Source organism: Littorina saxatilis, linkage group LG2 (genome assembly GCF_037325665.1).
Source record: "Littorina saxatilis isolate snail1 linkage group LG2, US_GU_Lsax_2.0, whole genome shotgun sequence".
In the NCBI taxonomy this organism is placed as follows: Eukaryota; Metazoa; Mollusca; class Gastropoda; order Littorinimorpha; family Littorinidae; genus Littorina; species Littorina saxatilis.
Genome location: NC_090246.1, coordinates 101,641,618 through 101,660,522, shown reverse-complemented (window position 1 = coordinate 101,660,522; position 18,905 = coordinate 101,641,618). Strand labels below are relative to the sequence as shown.

General features: G+C 39.9%; 1 protein-coding gene across 2 annotated transcripts in view; it reads left to right on the top strand.

The window, feature by feature from the left end:
- LOC138960376 (protein kinase C beta type-like) overlaps positions 1-6,477 on the top strand; it is a 71,483-nt gene extending 65,006 nt beyond the window's left edge. For both annotated transcript variants that reach the window (XM_070332273.1, XM_070332274.1), the window contains one exon: positions 3,067-6,477. In XM_070332273.1, the coding sequence (XP_070188374.1) occupies positions 3,067-3,185 (119 nt within the window). In that variant the 3' untranslated portion in view covers positions 3,186-6,477. The remainder of the gene's footprint in view (positions 1-3,066) is intronic.
- Positions 6,478-18,905: the final 12,428 nt, after the last annotated feature.

The window sequence follows — 18,905 nt, the reverse complement described above, 5'->3', positions numbered from 1 at the left end:
ACTTCGCATAGGGTACTGCCCTAGGTGGAAACATCTTGGACTTTCCAACACCGATCGCATTTAGCAAAGATCAATCGTGCCGGTTAAAAAAAGATTTATAAGCATTCGAAAACTGAAGACAGTTGACGCATGCGTTTGCTAATCGTCTGACATAATCAACTCCTGAACTCGCACTCTCTTTGTGGTGCCGTTTTCCCTTCGCGCGAGAGCTTTAGAACTAACAGGCCCAGGCAAGATGAAGAAACTTTAGTGACCCCTCGTATGCATCTATCATCTGAGCCTTATATGAGCCTTGTGGTTAAAACTGTCATTCGTTGCAAACAGAAGCATTGAATTCCAACCCTCGGGGATTTAGACTTGTTACACGATGATCAGCGCTATGTATATTTACCTGAATTTTTTTTAATGTGTGAAATGTTGAATTTTAATGTACATTGTTTTGATCTCTCGATGTTTGTACACTGCTCGGAGACTGCTATTTGGTGGTGAAAAGCGCTACGTAAGAACGTGTATTAATATTCCGCTTTATAAAAATGAGCAGACATGGCGGAAGAGATGTGACGAAAGCATGCGAATGATTCGTTTGTGACTGAAAGCGTCAGACCCCTCCCTATATATCAGCTAGCATTGTATTTATTTAGTTGTTGAATTGCCATGCACATCCTTGTGTGGCGGTTATTCCAACAACATGCAGCCATCAACTCACATTGACATGACCCTCACTCTCCGACTCTTTAACTTCTACATGACATTTTAAGCGAGAGAGATGAGTCATTTTGTTTCTATTCATTTAAACAAGTGTCGTCGTTAGTTACGTCCCCTTTATATATTTCAGCAAAGTATTGCTTGGATGAGTTCTATTAAAATCAATAACCAAAAAACCACACAGGCCAAAATTAATAATAATATAAATAAGCAGATAGTACGTACATAAACCACCACCTCAAGTATTTCATTTGTATATTTTCTTCATTTAACCCTTATCAGAATGATGTAAAAAGAAACACTACTGCTTCTATTGTATACACTAACACAGACATTTGGTAACAATACATTACATTTCTTCACAACCACCTCTTTCTCTCTCGTATTTCCCTTTTTAAGACTACCATTGCCCTTCCTGTATTACTTGGGCCCTCAGAATATGATCAACCATGTAAACAGTGTCTTAGGTCGAGGACAAAATAAGGTGTTTCCGAACAAAGAACATTTTCTGGCTCTTGGGGAAAAAATACAACATGTCACGTTTTATGGGTCAAATGAATGACCGATTTAAAAACAATTTCATCTTATTCCTTGTCGGTTCCTGATTCCAAAAACATATAGATATGATATGTTTGGATTAAAAACACGTTCAGAGAGTTAAAAAGAATAGAGATATAGAAAAGCGGGCTATCCTCCTCAGCGCAACCGCTACCGTGCTTTTCTGTATTGTTAATTTCACTGCCTTTGCCACGAGCGGTGGACAGACAATGCTACGAGTGTACGTACGGTCTTGCGGAAAAAAATGCTTTGCGTTCAGTTTCATTCTGTGAGTTTGACTGAGCTTGACTAAATGTTGTATTTTCGCCGTACGCGACTTGTTAAATCATTCTTAAGTCAACAATCAAAAATGAAAACGATTCCACACTCCATCTGCTATAACATCAGCCGCTGGCGCCATGAAGCTGTGATCAGGCCTAAAAAAAAAATAGGTGTGGTTACGGTAACCCGACCTACCCTATTTTTTGGGGCCGACCCTATAACATTTTATTACATTTGTCAAAAAAATACAAAAACAAAAAAAGTAAACGAGTGCAGAAAACGCAATGAAAGCGAAAGCGCCCGAGTCGCACACTTATTTCCCTGTCAAGTAGGTTTAATTTGTACACATTAGAAAAAAAAGTTTAAAAAAAAAAGCGATTGCCTACCTTCCTGCCCAATTTGTTTGGCTATGTTACCGCAACCACACCTATTTTGTATTTGTGCCTCATGTCCAGAATGATAGAATGCTCGCAAAGAGGCATATACACAGAAGGATCTGTTGCCGTCTGTTTCAATCCTTTCCAAGTCAACCCTCAAAAATAGAATCCATTTAACAATTTCCGTGCCTTTAACGTCAACGGATAGCGTCGTGAAGTTTTGATCATGCCCAGATGGTTAAAATACTTGAAGATAAGACATAGACACAGACAAAGAGACAACTGTATTATCTTGGACGAGTAAATCATGTGTGTAGCATATCGCAACATTGAAATAGCCTAAATGTTGATTCAGAGTTGATTCTACCCAATATTGACGGACTGTGTGATGATATCTTCTGGTATGGTCTGTTGATACAGTGATATCAAAATCGAGACTGGAGGTCGAGATTTTGATATCACTTGTCGAAACGGACCAATAGCAGAAGATATCATCGCACAGTCAGTCAATGTTAGATACATTGCTAATTCTCTGGACATTTTGTATTTACAGTAAAGAAATTACAAAAGTATTTGTCTCAGTTTAGGCTGTTCCATATTCCTCCCTCTGATTATTATTTCTTTTTGTTCACTCTTTTCTTGTACTTTTCAGTATTTCAAAATATCTTTTCTTTCAAAAAGTCTTTAGTCACTTGCTCAACTACATTCTGGGATCATTACATTTTCATACATATTTGTTTGTTTTTAAATTTAGGTGTTTTTGTTTTTGAAGTGGGGAAGCAATAAAGAGGTCGTCGATATCAAAACTGATATCGACGGAAATGTCGTCGATATCACTTTTACAATGAGCTCAGTTTTGCCCAATTGACCAATGGAAATCCACGTTACATATGAAATAGCAATACTATTGTATATTAATATTGCTATGTCCAATATCATGATTGTGTGTGTCATTTTCCATTTGTCTACGACACGTACGTAGTAAAAGCGTTCGCTTGAGTTTGTGTCCCTTTTGTTTTCCATTTTTATCACGGTATCATGTTTAATTTGAATGCAATAAACCAAATTGCGTAAAGATGTAACTTGTGAAAACATATGTTCGGCCGTCAAAATTCTTCTCAAAGATAAAGATTTTTCAATTTGTATTTTGGTTTGTTGTATACAGAACCAGACACTGATACCCACGACAGTTGCGAATCAATACACTCAGCAGACTCTCCGGACCAGGCAATCCAGCCAGGCAGCCAGCCGGGTCCGTCTGAACCCACATTGCATGGACAGTGACCACCCGTCGTCTCAACGCACAGACGGGAGTAACCAGAACGGTTGCCAGGCGCAACGTGCTGTATTTGCACACCCCTTTGAATCGAAACGCACTTTATAGAGACCATGGAAGTAAGGTTGCGTTTCGTCCGAATCTCAGCCTCTTTCGACTTAGACCAAGTGCTGTTTGACTGTCAGATAAGTCTGTGTAGGTTGTTGGTGTCTTAGCAAGGCGGGTTTGATGGTTAAATGGGACGGCATGTGATTTTGAGGGTTTATTTGGAAGGTTGATGATTTTGAAGTGGTTGTATTCGCCGACTCGGACTTTTCCAAGGCACAGTCCTCGTGACACGAGTTCTGCTCACCATCTCAGATCTTGGGGCTTCACATAAGACCATCACCCACTTACAAACAATTCAAGCTTAAAACCAAACACTTGATTCTTTAGTTCACCTACCTGCATTCGAGCATTTAACAACTACACATTTGCAATGAAAATCCCACTCTTCACAGAAAGCAGGCAAATTTGGTTGTTGGTATGTGTCCAAGTAGGGGTATAGCCTTTTCCCAAGTGAAAGCCTGGAACTGGCAGATCTGAGATGGTGAGCCGAATCTTTTACACCGGACAGTTAACGGAAGCTTCCGAAATTCGTAGGTCAAGGTCTTGACAGAGGTGGTCACAGAATGTAGAGCTATCAGAGTTATAGGAGTGCAACACTATATTCTGTGTAAGCTATCAGAGTTATAGGAGTGCAACACTATATTCTGTGTAAGCTATCAGAGTTATAGGAGTGCAACACTATATTCTGTGTAAGCTATCAGAGTTATAGGAGTGCAACACTATATTCTGTGTAAGCTATCAGAGTTATAGGAGTGCAACACTATATTCTGTGTAAGCTATCAGAGTTATAGGAGTGCAACACTATATTCTGTGTAAGCTATCAGAGTTATAGGAGTGCAACACTATATTCTGTGTAAGCTATCAGAGTTATAGGAGTGCAACACTATATTCTGTGTAAGCTATCAGAGTTATAGGAGTGCAACACTATATTCTGTGTAAGCTATCAGAGTTATAGGAGTGCAACACTATATTCTGTGTAAGCTATCAGAGTTATAGGAGTGCAACACTATATTCTGTGTAAGCTATCAGAGTTATAGGAGTGCAACACTATATTCTGTGTAAGCTATCAGAGTTATAGGAGTGCAACACTATATTCTGTGTAAGCTATCAGAGTAGAAAGTACACAGCAAAAAAAGTTGACTTATTTTGTAATTAAGAGGATGGGTAAATATGTATTTAAATGTGTAGTATAGTTGTGTATTCTTATGCAATTGTCTGCAAGAGAAAATCCGGTGATTTAATCTTTCAGTTTAACTCTTTTTGATTGTATTCACCTTTGTTGGATTGTCCATGCGTTTATTTCTATTCTTGCATCAGAACATGTTTTAACGAGTCATTTACAATGATAGTTACTTTGCTGATTATTTCTATACTTGCATCAGAACACATTTTAACGAGTAATTTACAATGATAGTTACTTTGTTGATTAAAACAGAAAGTCTGTAAAAAGTTCCTGAGTTTTGATATACGTACATTGTATATTATCTGGCAACCTGTCACTTGTGGTGAAAGTTGTCCGATTGAATTTTTAGTGCACTTGTTTTGTAACATCTTAAAACTACTTTAAAGGGTGAACATTGTCCAACCAATTTTTGTGTGCGTATTTATACAAACATCACAGTTGTTTCACTGAGTTTTGGTGTTGTGGTATTGGGACATTTTAAAACTCAACATTTGCAGTAAAAGTTGTCCAACTGATATTTGGTTCTTTGGTATTCGAACATCTAACAACCAGACACTTGCAGTGACAGTGTTCCTATTGATTTTTGGTGCACTGGTATTGGAACATCTTACAACCATACAATTGCAGTAAAAGTTGTCCTACTGATTTTGGTGCACTGGTATTGGAACATCTTACAACCATACAATTGCAGTAAAAGTTGTCCTACTGATTTTGGTGCACTGGTATTGGAACATCTTACAACCTTACACTTGCAGTAAAAGTTGTCCTACTGATTTTGGTGCACTGGTATTGGAACAGCTTACAACCAACCACTTGATGGTTAGTGCACTAGTATTAGAACATCTTACAACAACACATTTGCAATAACAGTCTTACTGATTAAATCAAGCTTTATATAAATTACAAGGGGGGAGGGGGGGAGGACGAGCAGCGATAAAGTGACAAAGTCTAGTCTTAAAGCTGCTCAGTACTGATCCTACTTTATCTCTTGCATGAGCTCTTTGCAATAACATTAAATAAGTATTCCACATGAGCTCTTTGCAATAACATTAAATAAGTATTCCACATGAGCTCTTTGCAATAACATTAAATAAGTATTCCACATGGGCGGACTTTTCGTTTACAGGTATAGAACGCTTGCGTGGTTAGACCAGACGCTTCCAAATCGACACTTCAAAACGAACGTGACGGTCGACGTATTTGTAGACTAGATAATTATGCATGCTCTGTGTTATGAGCAGGAAACTGAGGACAAGACCTTGCGTGAAACACGGGATAGTGAAACACGGGATAGTGAAACACGGGATAGTGAAACACGGGATAGTCAAACACGGGATAGTCAAACACGGGATAGTCAAACACGGGATAGTCAAACACGGGATAGTCAAACACGGGATAGTCAAACACGGGATAGTCAAACACGGGATAGTGAAGGTAAATAAGTACAGTCTGAGGAACGCGTACACTTCAAAATGCTCCTTCTATCTCATGCAGGCACGGGCGTACACTATCCATAGGTCTCTCCAGGCTTTTACATGTAATGGTCGAAGGGCATACTACTACTTTGATACTTGCAACAAATCTAGAGTCTGGCTTCTGTATGTGTAGAGGTAAATGTTTTTATTTGGTAAGAAAGATTGAAAGCCTATGTTACCAGTTTTAGAAGTTGGTTCCCAAGCATAATATACAACGAATGACATTTTCGACGTATGATTGTAAAATGGAATGTTTAAGAAATATATGAATATTTGGTTTTACGTGTTTCATCGTATTGATTCACTCTTGGCATGTTTAATGTATGCATCTGAGAAATACTTCTCGGCTATTCTTGTTCTTGTAAGAAATGTGTGAGTGAGCGAAATGATACGCAGGCCTATGTTGCAGTATTAGTAGGCCTACGTTTGAAAGGTATATATGAATAAGAGTTGAGTGTACTGGCTCTTACACATGGAGTTGTTGTTGAATGAACTGTGTTTGAAAAACAATGAAATAATAGGTCAAAACTTGTTGTTTTCCTGTTGATGTTGTGTGCACAAATTGGTCTTGTCCTTGTCAGCAGTAACATTTCAGGCGTCAAACCAATCAATGTACGATATTCAGTGTTTTAATGGAATACTTGTACCCCTTTAAAAAAAGTATGGCAAACATTGCCACTGAATTTGCATTACAATCAAAAATAACTTCCGGTGCGCATCCACTCGATGTGACACCCTTAGCCTTCTGTTTCGAAGTTTGCACATTGGAGCACTACTATCACCATGAACGCTTGCTTCCAAGAATCAGTGGCCAGGAGTAGGGATCCAAACCCACGTGACGTTTAATGCCACACGATGGTATCAGATTCATGACTATATCTCGTCATAACCTTCACTTCCCTAATATGGCGAACCTATGCACGGGCCCTTCGCCGTATTGTTAAAGTTACTGACCTTGTCAGGTCCAGGTGCGCGGAGCCCGTAGGGCTTTTAGTCATGCCTCAGGCAGCTATCCGTTTGAAAAAAATACCAAGTTTCATTGACTTTCCTGCAAGGAGTCGAAAGCTGCACACTTTTAACAAATTAGTTTTGAGAATTGACTAGGCAGGAAAGCGTGGCCCTCGATCAGGCTCACATCAGGTCCCACACGTAAACTTTAATTTAGACACCCTTAGAACTAGACGCCGTGGCTGGCCCATACAAGTCAGTAAGCAAAAACGGTGGGGTTATATCTCAAGTTTGGGGTTAGACCTACACATATGCAAGTGAAATAAAAGATCGTATGTGTTTTGTCAATACACGGACTTGTTTCTGGAAATCCGATAAAAGTTCAAATCTTTCCACTAGTCGGGTAAATTGAACAGGGCAAAGTTCAAATTAGCCGATCTCATCTGCATAGGTATTTAACCCAAGCCGACTACCTTTCAATGCCGCCAGAGTTTTCTTCATGTCTTCTTAAGACCATCTTCCTTGACTGAAAGACCAAAGAGTAGTTATATTGCAATTTCCTAACATCAACACTAAAAAAATAGACATTCAGCTAAAATATTCTAAAAGTTTTCACCTGTCACCCGTTGTTAGTCGTTGAGCCATATTATCTTATGCAAACGTCATTGACAATCACCAGTGACGTAAAAATACAGTGAAATAAAAAATCGTTACACGAACTATTCAAATATTCGCCTTGTTCATTTGACCTCCCCTGTTCAATATAACAACCCCCCCCCCCCCCACCTTACCCTAAGTCAAAAGCCTTCTTGTAAACGAAGGCATCTGCGTAAAGTTGTGTAAAGCTTCTGACTGTTTATATCGTAGTCTGTGACTAAAAGACAAATCGTTGCTTTAGCAATGCCATGACCCTAATTGTGACGCCTGCACTGTCCATCACGCTGGGGATCAGGGGAGTCACATGGGATTCAATCATCGCAGTTTTTGTCAAAATCTTGTCAACACTGATTGTTTTTCCAAACAATCTTCCAAACCGACACGTGATCTTCCTAACATACCATACCAACGTACGACTCCCTAAGTAGATGGTAACGTTCCAAAATCCAGAATCAAAAAACAAGAAAGGTTCATAATGGAAAGGAACTCCTTTGCCAGAAATCTGACAAAAACATACTCATTTAAGTTTTTGTTATTTGTCTCTATATAGTAGTTGGTTTGTCTCTCCACAATAAAGACCGCTGGGTCAACGTACTTGTGACGTACGGTTCTGGATTGCAAGAATCACGTTTCTTATTAAGTCAGAGTGCCCCCCGCCCCCCCCCCCCCCCTATATAATTTTTCAGAACCGATTGGTTCGGGTTATAAGGTCAAACGAGTTTTTTTCTCCCAAAATTGTTCGACCCGAAGTGTAACTAGAAACTTCAAAAGCAGCATACTTGTAACGTATTAATGGTTCTCATGAACGTGCCTCTTGACACGAACGGTGAAATGAGTACTCAATTCTTTTTGCTCTACTTCGGTGTCTGGTTGAAAAATTGTGTCCTTGGGTCTCTCGATGCCTGGCCATCAGGGAAAAAAGAACCCTTCCTCCAGGAAATAAGAAGTGACACATCGGCGGAGGAGGAGGAAGAGGAGGAGGTGCGGTAGATAAGTCAATCAGAGAAGGATAAAGTGTGCTTTTTGCGCTTTATCCCGTAACCACAAGGAAAGTGGTGGTGAGGTGCATTGGTTCTGGGCAGAGTTTAGGCCAACGAAGAGTACAGGTCTCAGCAGAAATTACAAGCCTTTTTGTTGACACAGACAATAAATACACAAACAAACAAACACGCAGAACAGCAAGTAGGGTACCAACGTATTAACCAACCAACAAAGCACAGACACTGTTAATTGATCTATTCCGTATGTCCCAAAGATCGTTTTAAATCTTAGCTCATTCGAATGTGTGCTTCTCAGTGAAAACAAACGCGTCTCCTTTTTGTTTGTTGTGAATCTGTTTTTGTTAGTGTTCTTTTATAATAATATTATTATTTCAAGCTCTTTGTTTCTGTTCACAAAGCATCGACACTTGTAAATGTACGGTTTAGAAATTATTTCTTAGGTGCACTTTTAATAAAGTTAATAAGTATGTATCTAAACGTGCAAAAAACATCAACTGCCAGGATAACACGAATGACACCGTGAAGGATTTCCTTCAAATCCTTTTTTCTTTAGACGTTGTTTATCTTTGAAGAAACAAACCCACCTTCATCCCTGTAAAAGGTACCATCTTTCCTCTATACAATGATGTTCATTGGGAAAGATCTGTTCCTGTTGTTACATGTATGGAATAAGCGCTTCCTTTGACTTGCCCACATACTAACACTCATCAGTGTGGCTGCATTATGTGTGTGTGTGTGTGTGTGTGTGTGTGTGTGTGTGTGTGTGTGTGTGTGTGTGTGTGTGTGTGTGTGTGTGTGTGTGTGTGTATGTGTGTGCTCTGATTTAATTTAGCAGATTAAGAGAGGATCCATTCACTTGTAAAAAAACAAATTGTTTAATCTCAACGGAAGCAGTAATGCTGTTTGATGTTTGTGTTTCAGTTGAAGGATGCTGTTTAATGTTAGTGTTTCAGTTGAAGGATGCTGTTTGATGTTAGTGTTCCAGTTGAAGGATGCTGTTTGATGTTAGTGTTTCAGTTGAAGGATGCTGTTTAATGTTTGTGTTTCAGTTGAAGGATGCTGTTTGATGTTTGTGTTTCAGTTGAAGGATGCTGTTTGATGTTAGTGTTTCAGTTGAAGGATGCTGTTTGATGTTAGTGTTTCAGTTGAAGGATGCTGTTTGATGTTAGTGTTTCAGTTGAAGGATGCTGTTTGATGTTTGTGTTTCAGTTGAAGGATGCTGTTTGATGTTAGTGTTTCAGTTGAAGGATGCTGTTTGATGTTAGTGTTACAATACAATACAATACAATACAATAACTTTATTAATCTCTAAAAGAGAAATTACATTGCTGAGCGTTTGTGTCCGTAATAATAACATACATAACACATTCAAAATAAACATTTGTTCTTTGTCCTGAGAAAATATAGCACATTGGTTATCACATAAGAAAGTATATTAAAAATAAATTAACATGCATTCACCATCAACAATGCACAGAAGAAAGTCAGCACCTTGCCGGTTATCACATGTTGTCTAAGATTAAGAGAGTAGAATGCAAAACAAAATCAACAATACTGAAACAATACAGAAACACTGACCCCGTGCATCAGAGCGACAACACCAGCATCTACCGCCCCACCTGAGAATTGAAGATGTGAATTGCAGATGGAATGAACGAATTTCTGTAGCGTGTGGATCTTGCGGTTGGTTGTCTGAATCTGTTGCTCCTGTCTGTCCGTCTACTGTCAAATTCCGGTCTGAGTGGGTGCGAGTCGTCAGCCAAAATCTTCTGTACCTTGTCAGTCAGTCGTCGTTCATGTGTTGATGTGAAATTGTCCTGCTTCCTCCCTACCACCCCACTTGCTTTCCTGATGAATTTATCTAATCTATCCCTGTCTTGCTTGTTGATGTTGCCACCCCAACACACGGAGCCAAAGTACAACACACTATTGCACGTTGAAGTGTAAAACATCTGAAGGATTTCTTGTCTGATGTTAAAAGACCTGAGTTTTCTCAAAAAGTACAGGCGAGAGTGGAGTTTCTTCACAAGGGCATCAGAGTTTGGTTTCCATGTCAACTTATTGTCTATAATCACCCCCAAATACTTATACTGCTCTACCTTCTCTACGACCTCCCCCTTAATCACTATGTTTCAGTTGAAGGATGCTGTTTGATGTTAGTGTTTCAGTTGAAGGATGCTGTTTGATGTTTGTGTTTCAGTTGAAGGATGTTGTTTGATGTTAGTGTTTCAGTTGAAGGATGCTGTTTGATGTTAGTGTTTCAGTTGAAGGATGCTGTTTGATGTTTGTGTTTCAGTTGAAGGATGCTGTTTGATGTTAGTGTTTCAGTTGAAGGATGCTGTTTGATGTTAGTGTTTCAGTTGAAGGATGCTGTTTGATGTTTGACATAATCCGCTACAGGGGCGGAAATAGTATTGAAGACATTCGGGGACATAATCCGCTACAGGGGCGGAAATAGTATTGAAGACATTCGGCGACATAATCCGCTACAGGGGCGGAAATAGTATTGAAGACATTCGGGGACATAATCCGCTACAGGGGCGGAAATAGTATTGAAGACATTCGGGGACATAATCCGCTACAGGGGCGGAAATAGTATTGAAGACATTCGGGGACATAATCCGCTACAGGGGCGGAAATAGTATTGAAGACATTCGGGGACATAATCCGCTACAGGGGCGGAAATAGTATTGAAGACATTCGGGGACATAATCCGCTACAGGGGCGGAAATAGTATTGAAGACATTCGGGGACATAATCCGCTACAGGGGCGGAGCAGCTAAGCAAGAGGGGGGGTGGGGGGGGTTATAACCTGGGATCCAGGGGTAGACCCCTTGTGGGGTACAGGGGCAAGGCCCCGTTGGGGGGTCTGGGGGGCGAAGCCCCCCTGGAACTGAAGAGTTTTTAGCTATTTGATGAACAATTTATGGCTTATCCTTGATTTTAAACATGATCAACTGGTGTCAGCAGCCACTCATTATTTCTTTTAAAGTAAGTATTAAATCTTCTTTTGTTTTGGACAGCCGGGGGGGGGGGTGTTCCAGAACCCTTATAACCCCCCCCCCTAATCCGCTCCTGCGCTAAATAAAACCTCGATATTCCTCGTCCTGATTTTGTTTCGTTTCTGTACAGTATACTGTATACGCTATTCAACAAAGCTTCCATAAGCAGCGTTTCAAATAAGTTTCTTCAAATTAAACTTTGGATCACCATCTGCGTTCAAGAGTTCGAACATGTCACTGCCTTTCACTTAACCTCAGCCTGGACGGTAAAAACGTCTTCCCCTTTTGTGAGTAAGTCTCATCAAACTATGCAAATAAGGGACGTCGTTCAAATGATTCCTTCCGCGACCATCAGAGCCGGTCTTAACTTTATCACCGCTGCACTCCATACCGACCGTAAAAAGGCTCTGCGTTAAACTTGCATTCCTCTTTTAGCAACTTTTATGACATCCCTCACCCAAAAACAGAAACAGACCAAGAAGAAAAGAGTGCGGTATTTTGAACACAGAAGAAAAGTTTGTATTTAGTTATTATTTGTCCATAAATGAATGTTGCTGTTTTTCTTAGAACTCGGACTACAACATGATGATCTTTCATCTTCTAGCAGTTTTTTTTTAATTTTGAAATTACCGGTTTACAACGTAGTTTTAAAAATTAAAAATTAAAAAAAGAAAGGCAAGTTTATGAAACGATTGCAGACAATGGGAACATTGGCAACTACTTGGATATGTCGGCAACGCATCTTATTAAAAACAACAACACGTTTTTGATTTTCGTTATTCCTCATTTAGAATTGAAGACGACCCACAAAAACACTTTAGTTTTGCGAAGTCAAAATCGAGGTGTCAGACGACAGCTGAACTACATGACCTAAATATATAAACGCGACATACGTACAAGAACTTAATTGAAAGTGCTATGTAACAGGAAATAAAATGTAAAAAGAGCAGCTGCACATTTCCCCATTCCAATCTAAATATCTAGTTCGTGTTACCAAGTTTCAAGTTTCAAGTTTTATTTATTCCAATAAAACCCCGTGAGGGTACATGGAAAATTAAAAAACACAATAAAAACACATTTCATTCAACACCAAATAAAAGGAACTAAAACAAAAAGAAATCAGACTATGTACAGAAAAGGGAGTTGAGGGGTGAGGGAGAGCAAAAACAATACAAGAAACAATTCAACAATAATAATAATAAATAATAATAATAATAATAATAATAATAATAATAATAATAATAATTGTCAGTAAGTACTGGTGTCACATGACTGATGTGAACCAGTTGATTGGCTAATGGCGATGCGCTAAAACTGTTAGCGCACTCTTGGAGTGCGCTAACTTTTCCACAGAGCGTATTCTTACGCCCTTTGCCTAAGCAAGACTGTGCTCTCATTATCAGAATTAATGAATGACATGTAGCTTATATTCTCCACAATACCAAATGACCATAAATTCCCTGCTTCTCAATTAAAGCAGAAGTGGGGGTTTTTCTGACAGATTGCATGTGCCTGTGCCAAAGTGCGACTGCCACTGATCTAAAAATAGAAGCCGCTGCGTTTCATCTAATTCTCGCCGACTTGCATAGATTCTTCTCATATGCCGTGTTAGTGGCATGTAGCTTATCATCCACATTACTAAATGATGAGTTAATATAAAATTCCCACCCGCTAGCAGAAAACACAAGTGTTATTCCGATAACGTACCAGCTAGACCAGTTTGGAAGACTGACTCGATCGACTCTGTCATACGTAGCCGCACTGACTACACTGAAATACGACTGCATCAGTTCAGTAAATGAATGGTTTCCGAATTATTATTTCAAGGCAAGAACAATCGTAATCGAAAACGTGTAGGGTTCAGAACGTTCTTACCATATATAAGACTTATTACCAGCGTGCCTCGTGCGTGCAGACTCAGTGGCAGTGCAGACTGCATGCAGTGGTTTGATTGCCCTAGCAGACGACATAAACCCCGCTCAGCAAATTAACATGTTGGGCAAATGTGAACCAAAAAAAAAACGATGGGGATATAATACGTGTAGGGTTCAGAGCATTCTTACCGTTCATATGTAGTACCAGACTCCCCGATGAGTAAAGATACCACACGAGAAACATGCCACATTTATTTTGGAAATGTGCTTTCCGTCGACCGTGGCAAGGGGCAAAACTCTGCACAGTCAATCTGTCGAAGCTCGATGAAGGTTTCAAAACCAAGAGCACAGTCCTTTCTCCGAGTTTAAATGAGGTCTCTATGAAAGATCATCACTTTTTAGCTTAACGCTACACTGGAATTTACCAACAGAAATTAAAACAAGAGTTTGCGTGTGACGAAAGCACGACACTCTTGAGACAGCCCACACAAAAGTAGATCCAGTGACACAAACCTGACCACACAGTCACGCCTATCCAAATGCGCGTTGCAAAATGTGCTTTTTGAATCTTCTTTTTTCTCTGGCGGTACTGACAATATCGTTATTGAAACAATCCCAGTGCACTAAGGGATTTATAGAGCAAATCTCGAAAATAATTATTGAACTCAGCGCTATGCGCTTCGTTCAATAATGAATTTTCTCGATTTGCTCTATAAATCCCTTAGTGCACTGGGATGTCTCAATAACTTAAATAATAATAATGATAATAATAATACAAAAAATAATAAAACATTACAAGTGCAAAGTGATTACATACATTTCTTTACTATGGGAAATGGGGGGAAGGGAGAGGGGGGGGGGTGATGGGTGGGTTAACATAAGGACAAAAATACTATTACAAACAACACAAAACAGATAACGGAATATAAAGCTAAAAGAGAATTAAATTTTACTCGCTTCTCAAACAGTCCATGACAAGTGTCATGAACTTTGCGAGTTTTAGCAATAAACTCTTTTTTGTAGTGGAAAAAAGCTCTCTGAATTTAACTGAATTGGGGCGGGCATAATAATAGCACCGTAACAACTGTTTTCTATAATTGGTAAAGAAAGGACATACAAAAATATAATGGAACTCGTCCCCAAGGTCACCTGATGAACATTTGTGACAGATTCTGTCTTGTCTGGGAATACCAAGAGTCCTACCTTTTTGTATAGGCAATTTATGATTCAGTGTTCTAAATTTTAAAACAGCGTTTGCTAAATTAACCGGCAGGATGGACAAGTACTTTTCAAACTCAAAATTCTCTTTATACATTCTATAATTATAATAAAACTCATTGTTATTTATTTCTGAATGCCAGGTTTGGACAAATTGGTCTTGTAGCCTATTTTTCATCAGTGCTTTGAAAGTATTAAAATAACCACCATCCGTTACATTATTGCTAGTTTGATTGTGCCAAAAATCACTAAAGCCTAACTCATTTAAGCCTAACTCTGACTAGTTCTGCAGTTTCACTCTCAGCCCATTTGTTAGCTTAAGTCGGACAAAAAAGAGCCCCAAAGCACAGAGAGAGAGAGAGAGAGAGAGAGAGAGAGAGAGAGAGAGAGAGAGAGAGAGAGAGAGAGACAGACAGAGAAAGAGAGACACAGAGAGAGAGAGAAAGAGAGAGAGAGAGAGAGAGAGAGAGAGAGAGAGAGAGAGAGAGAGAGAGAGAGAGAGAGAGAGAGAGAGAGAGAGAGAGAAAAGAGAGCAAGAGAAGGGATTTTATTTTTCTCTTTCCTGAAAGCAGAGTACGTAAATCATCGTGGTCTAGACGAACTCTGTTGGTGAGCTTCTACACTAATTGAAGCGCGTCATGTATCACATCAGAAAGATCAAGATTTAGGCTACTTCGCACAAACACTACAGCGTTGAATTTCGTAGAACATAAGAAAGTAAAAACCACCAGGTCATATTTTACTATCAAAATTCAGCATAATCTCCCGAAAAATCCAGACAAATTCGTAACCTGAAAGGCCTTTAACGCTTTCAAGCTGTAAAAAACGGATGTGACGAAACTGAAGGTAGACAACTCTGCCGACAAAGAGCGGAAGCTAAGGGGATTGAGGAGCTGTGCTGCCGTGGACGCTTTCAGCCTTAATTGTATGTGATGCCGTTGGGATTATGGTTTTGAGCCACCAAGACTGGCGGATAACGACCGCGTCCTGCTGTTTCTCCCTGCAAGCTTACACAACATGGCTGCTTAAAAAATGTCAAAAAAACACCTCCAAAAGCCCAGTACAACCTTCTAGCCTAAGCCTTCTCCGTTCCTAGTCTATGTGTGAGTATCTAGGCCGGTTTTTGGGGTGGTTTTTTTGGGTTAATTTTTCTCCCTTACGAGACTCTTTGTCTCAGTTTGTATGTTTGTGAGGTGGTGGGAGTAGAGGGGGGAGGGGGGAGGCGGAAAAGGAAGGGGAGGCTGGGAGATGATGATGATGATGATGATGACACAACACGTCATGTTCCTCGAAGTTTCCTCTGCAAAGGAAACCATTTTTGAAGAATATTACCCGTCGATGTTTACTTTTCTGTCAAAAAGCTCACAACGAGGGAGTTTAGAGCTATGCTGTATCTCATGAACGATCTGTACGTTCCTCACACTTACCACACATTGGGTGCAACTTGGGGAAGAACGCACCTTCCACACATTGGGGGCAACTTGGGGAAGAACGCACCTTCCAAAGCAAGTGCTGGCAACTGGAACAATGGAAAAAAAAGAAAGAAAAAAAACAACAACCTGGAACAATGAATTTAAATGGGGCAGACAGATTGTGAGAGATGACACCAGCCCGGGCCAGCTGTTGAGTGATGTTACTCCAACAAATGTTGCTGCCTATCATTGATTAGAGATGATGCCCGAATCAGGCACAGTGAGGTACAGGACTCACTGATTATTGAAACGGCACCAGTAGATGTGATCTGGCACAAACATCGAGGGGTCGGCCTACACAAGCGTTGCAAACGGTGTGTGTCGTGCTCTTTCTAACGAGCAGAAGAGCGTATGAGTCGAATAGTGACTACACATACCGCCAGACTGTCAGTATGGAGAGCGTAAGGCTGCTTGGGAGGTTGTCACAGGCAATGCTATGGGTCTACCAATCTGACCCCGTGCAATACATCAATTAGCTGCTTGAATGTTCCCAGACGACTCCAGCCCTATTATGAATGAACGGTCTCAGAATACTGACAAGAAGATGATGGCTTTATTTTTCGAAAATAATGACATTTCGTTACAATTCCACACGAGGAGCAGTGAATCGTTTCCTTAAAGTAGTACGTGTAACATTGCCTGCCCGGGATGTCTGAAGCTTGCAAGCACGGTCCAAGCATGGGTACTCGTTGGTTGATGCTACACCGTGACGATGCCTCGTCTCACACAGCTTCCAAAACAACCCAATTTCCTCGCAGCTTACGATGTCGGCCTGATAAACCATTCTCAATGTTCCACTGACCTGGCCTCCTGCGACGTCGTCTTGTTTTTACATACCAAGAAACAGCTGTGAGCAACCCTGCCTTACGGAAACACGGACGCTGCTGTCCGAGAGTTAGCGAGGGTCATTGAGGGTATCGACAAAAACACTCGCGCTGACCTGTTTGAAAGGTATTTCTACAGAATGTTGAAGCGTGTCGCAGTTCAGGACGAATTATTCGAGAGAACGGCGTATTCAAAATCAATGGTGAGCAGTACGAAACTATAAGAGTTTGAGACTTTTAGAACACCCTGCGTACTTCTCTGGAGAAAGTTACACAAATATATGTCTCTTTTCTCTTCACAAAAACAATCACTACTATCCTGATCTCATGTGAACTTTTCGTCTGAGTCAATCACTGGACCCATTCTCATCCAACGCCTCGGGTCCTGACGTAATTATACATTGTACAAGGGTGAACGGAGTACAGAGAGAGAGAGAGAGAGAGAGAGAGAGAGAGAGAGAGAGAGAGAGAGAGAGAGAGAGAGAGAGAGAGAGAGAGAGAGAGAGAGAGAGAGAGAGAGAGAGAGAGAGAGAGAGAGAGAGAGAGAGAGAGAGAGAGAGAGAATTCTTTATTTTACGAGGTAACAGAATAAGCATAGGTATCCTTTTTTGCATCTGGCCCTCGCCCTAAAGAGGGACTAAATCCACAATAATAACTACTACTACATGAATACATAATTAGTGAAATACGTAGTATAAGTATGCACATAAGAGCATTATATAGAAACATTGTGATTCATAAATATTTATAACTAGGTGCAAAGCACAAATGTGCAAAGCAAAAGTCAGAATATTATGCAATAGTACATCAACTCTGCAAAACGATGAATATTGTGTAAAACATCATAATTTCGTGAAAAAGCCCACGATAATTCAAAAATTAGTGACTGTATCCGAAAGGAACATGCATATCAATCAAGATTATACTTTTTTCATTAAAAGGGATATATATTTGTTTCTGAAAGAATCTGGGCTGGTAGCTTCCCGTAGGGCATTCGGAAGAGCGTTCCAGAGACGGCTACCTGAATAAACTAGACTTAAATAAGTCTATCCCAGGAAGAGGAGTGTTAAATTTCACAAGGTTGTGTGAATTCTTCAAAGAGAATTTTGAACAAATGGTTTGGGGTAAAGTTTCGGATATAATTTTATGCATAAAGATTCCTTTGTCATAAAGCTGCATTGCCTTTAGAGGTAGGGTCCCTACTTGTATGTAGTCTAACTCTGTCTCTAGCTTTAGTAATACTACTTTTAGCGCTCTTTTGTGTAATCTGCTAAGTGGTTTTAAGGAATGTTCACTTGCTGAGTTCCCATAGAGTCGATGCGTAATCAATACCAGATTGAATATGAGCAATGAAGAATAACTTCTTGGTGTGGCAGTTCTAGATAGGAGATACACTTTCTTTGACTCCACTTTACAAAGTTGCTCTATGTGGGTTGACCAAGACAATTTGTCATCAATATTAACACCCAGCACTTTGTGATGGTCGACTTGTTCAACTATTTCACCATCAGTCATTAAAGCAAGACCAGCTGAAATAATAGGCCTACTCTGGCGTTTTTTTTCCATTTAGTCAAGGGTCGTGGTGTGTGTGTGTGTGTGTGTGTGTGTGTGTGTGTGTGTGTGTGTGTGTGTGTGTGTAGAGCGATTCAGACTAAACTACTTAACCGATCTTTATGAAATTTTACATGAGAGTTCCTCGGAATGATATTCCCGGATTAGTTTTTCATTTTTTCCGATAAATGTCTTTGATGACGTCATATCCGGCTTTTTGTAAAAGTTGAGGCGGCACTGTCACACCCTCATTTTTCAATCAAATTGATTGAAATTTTGGCCAAGCAATCTTCGACGAAGTCCGGACTTCGGTATTGCATTTCAGCTTGGTGGCTTAAAAATTAAATTTTTTATATTTTTTTTATAAAACGATCCAAATTTACGTTCATCTTATTCTTCCTCATTTCCAGATTCC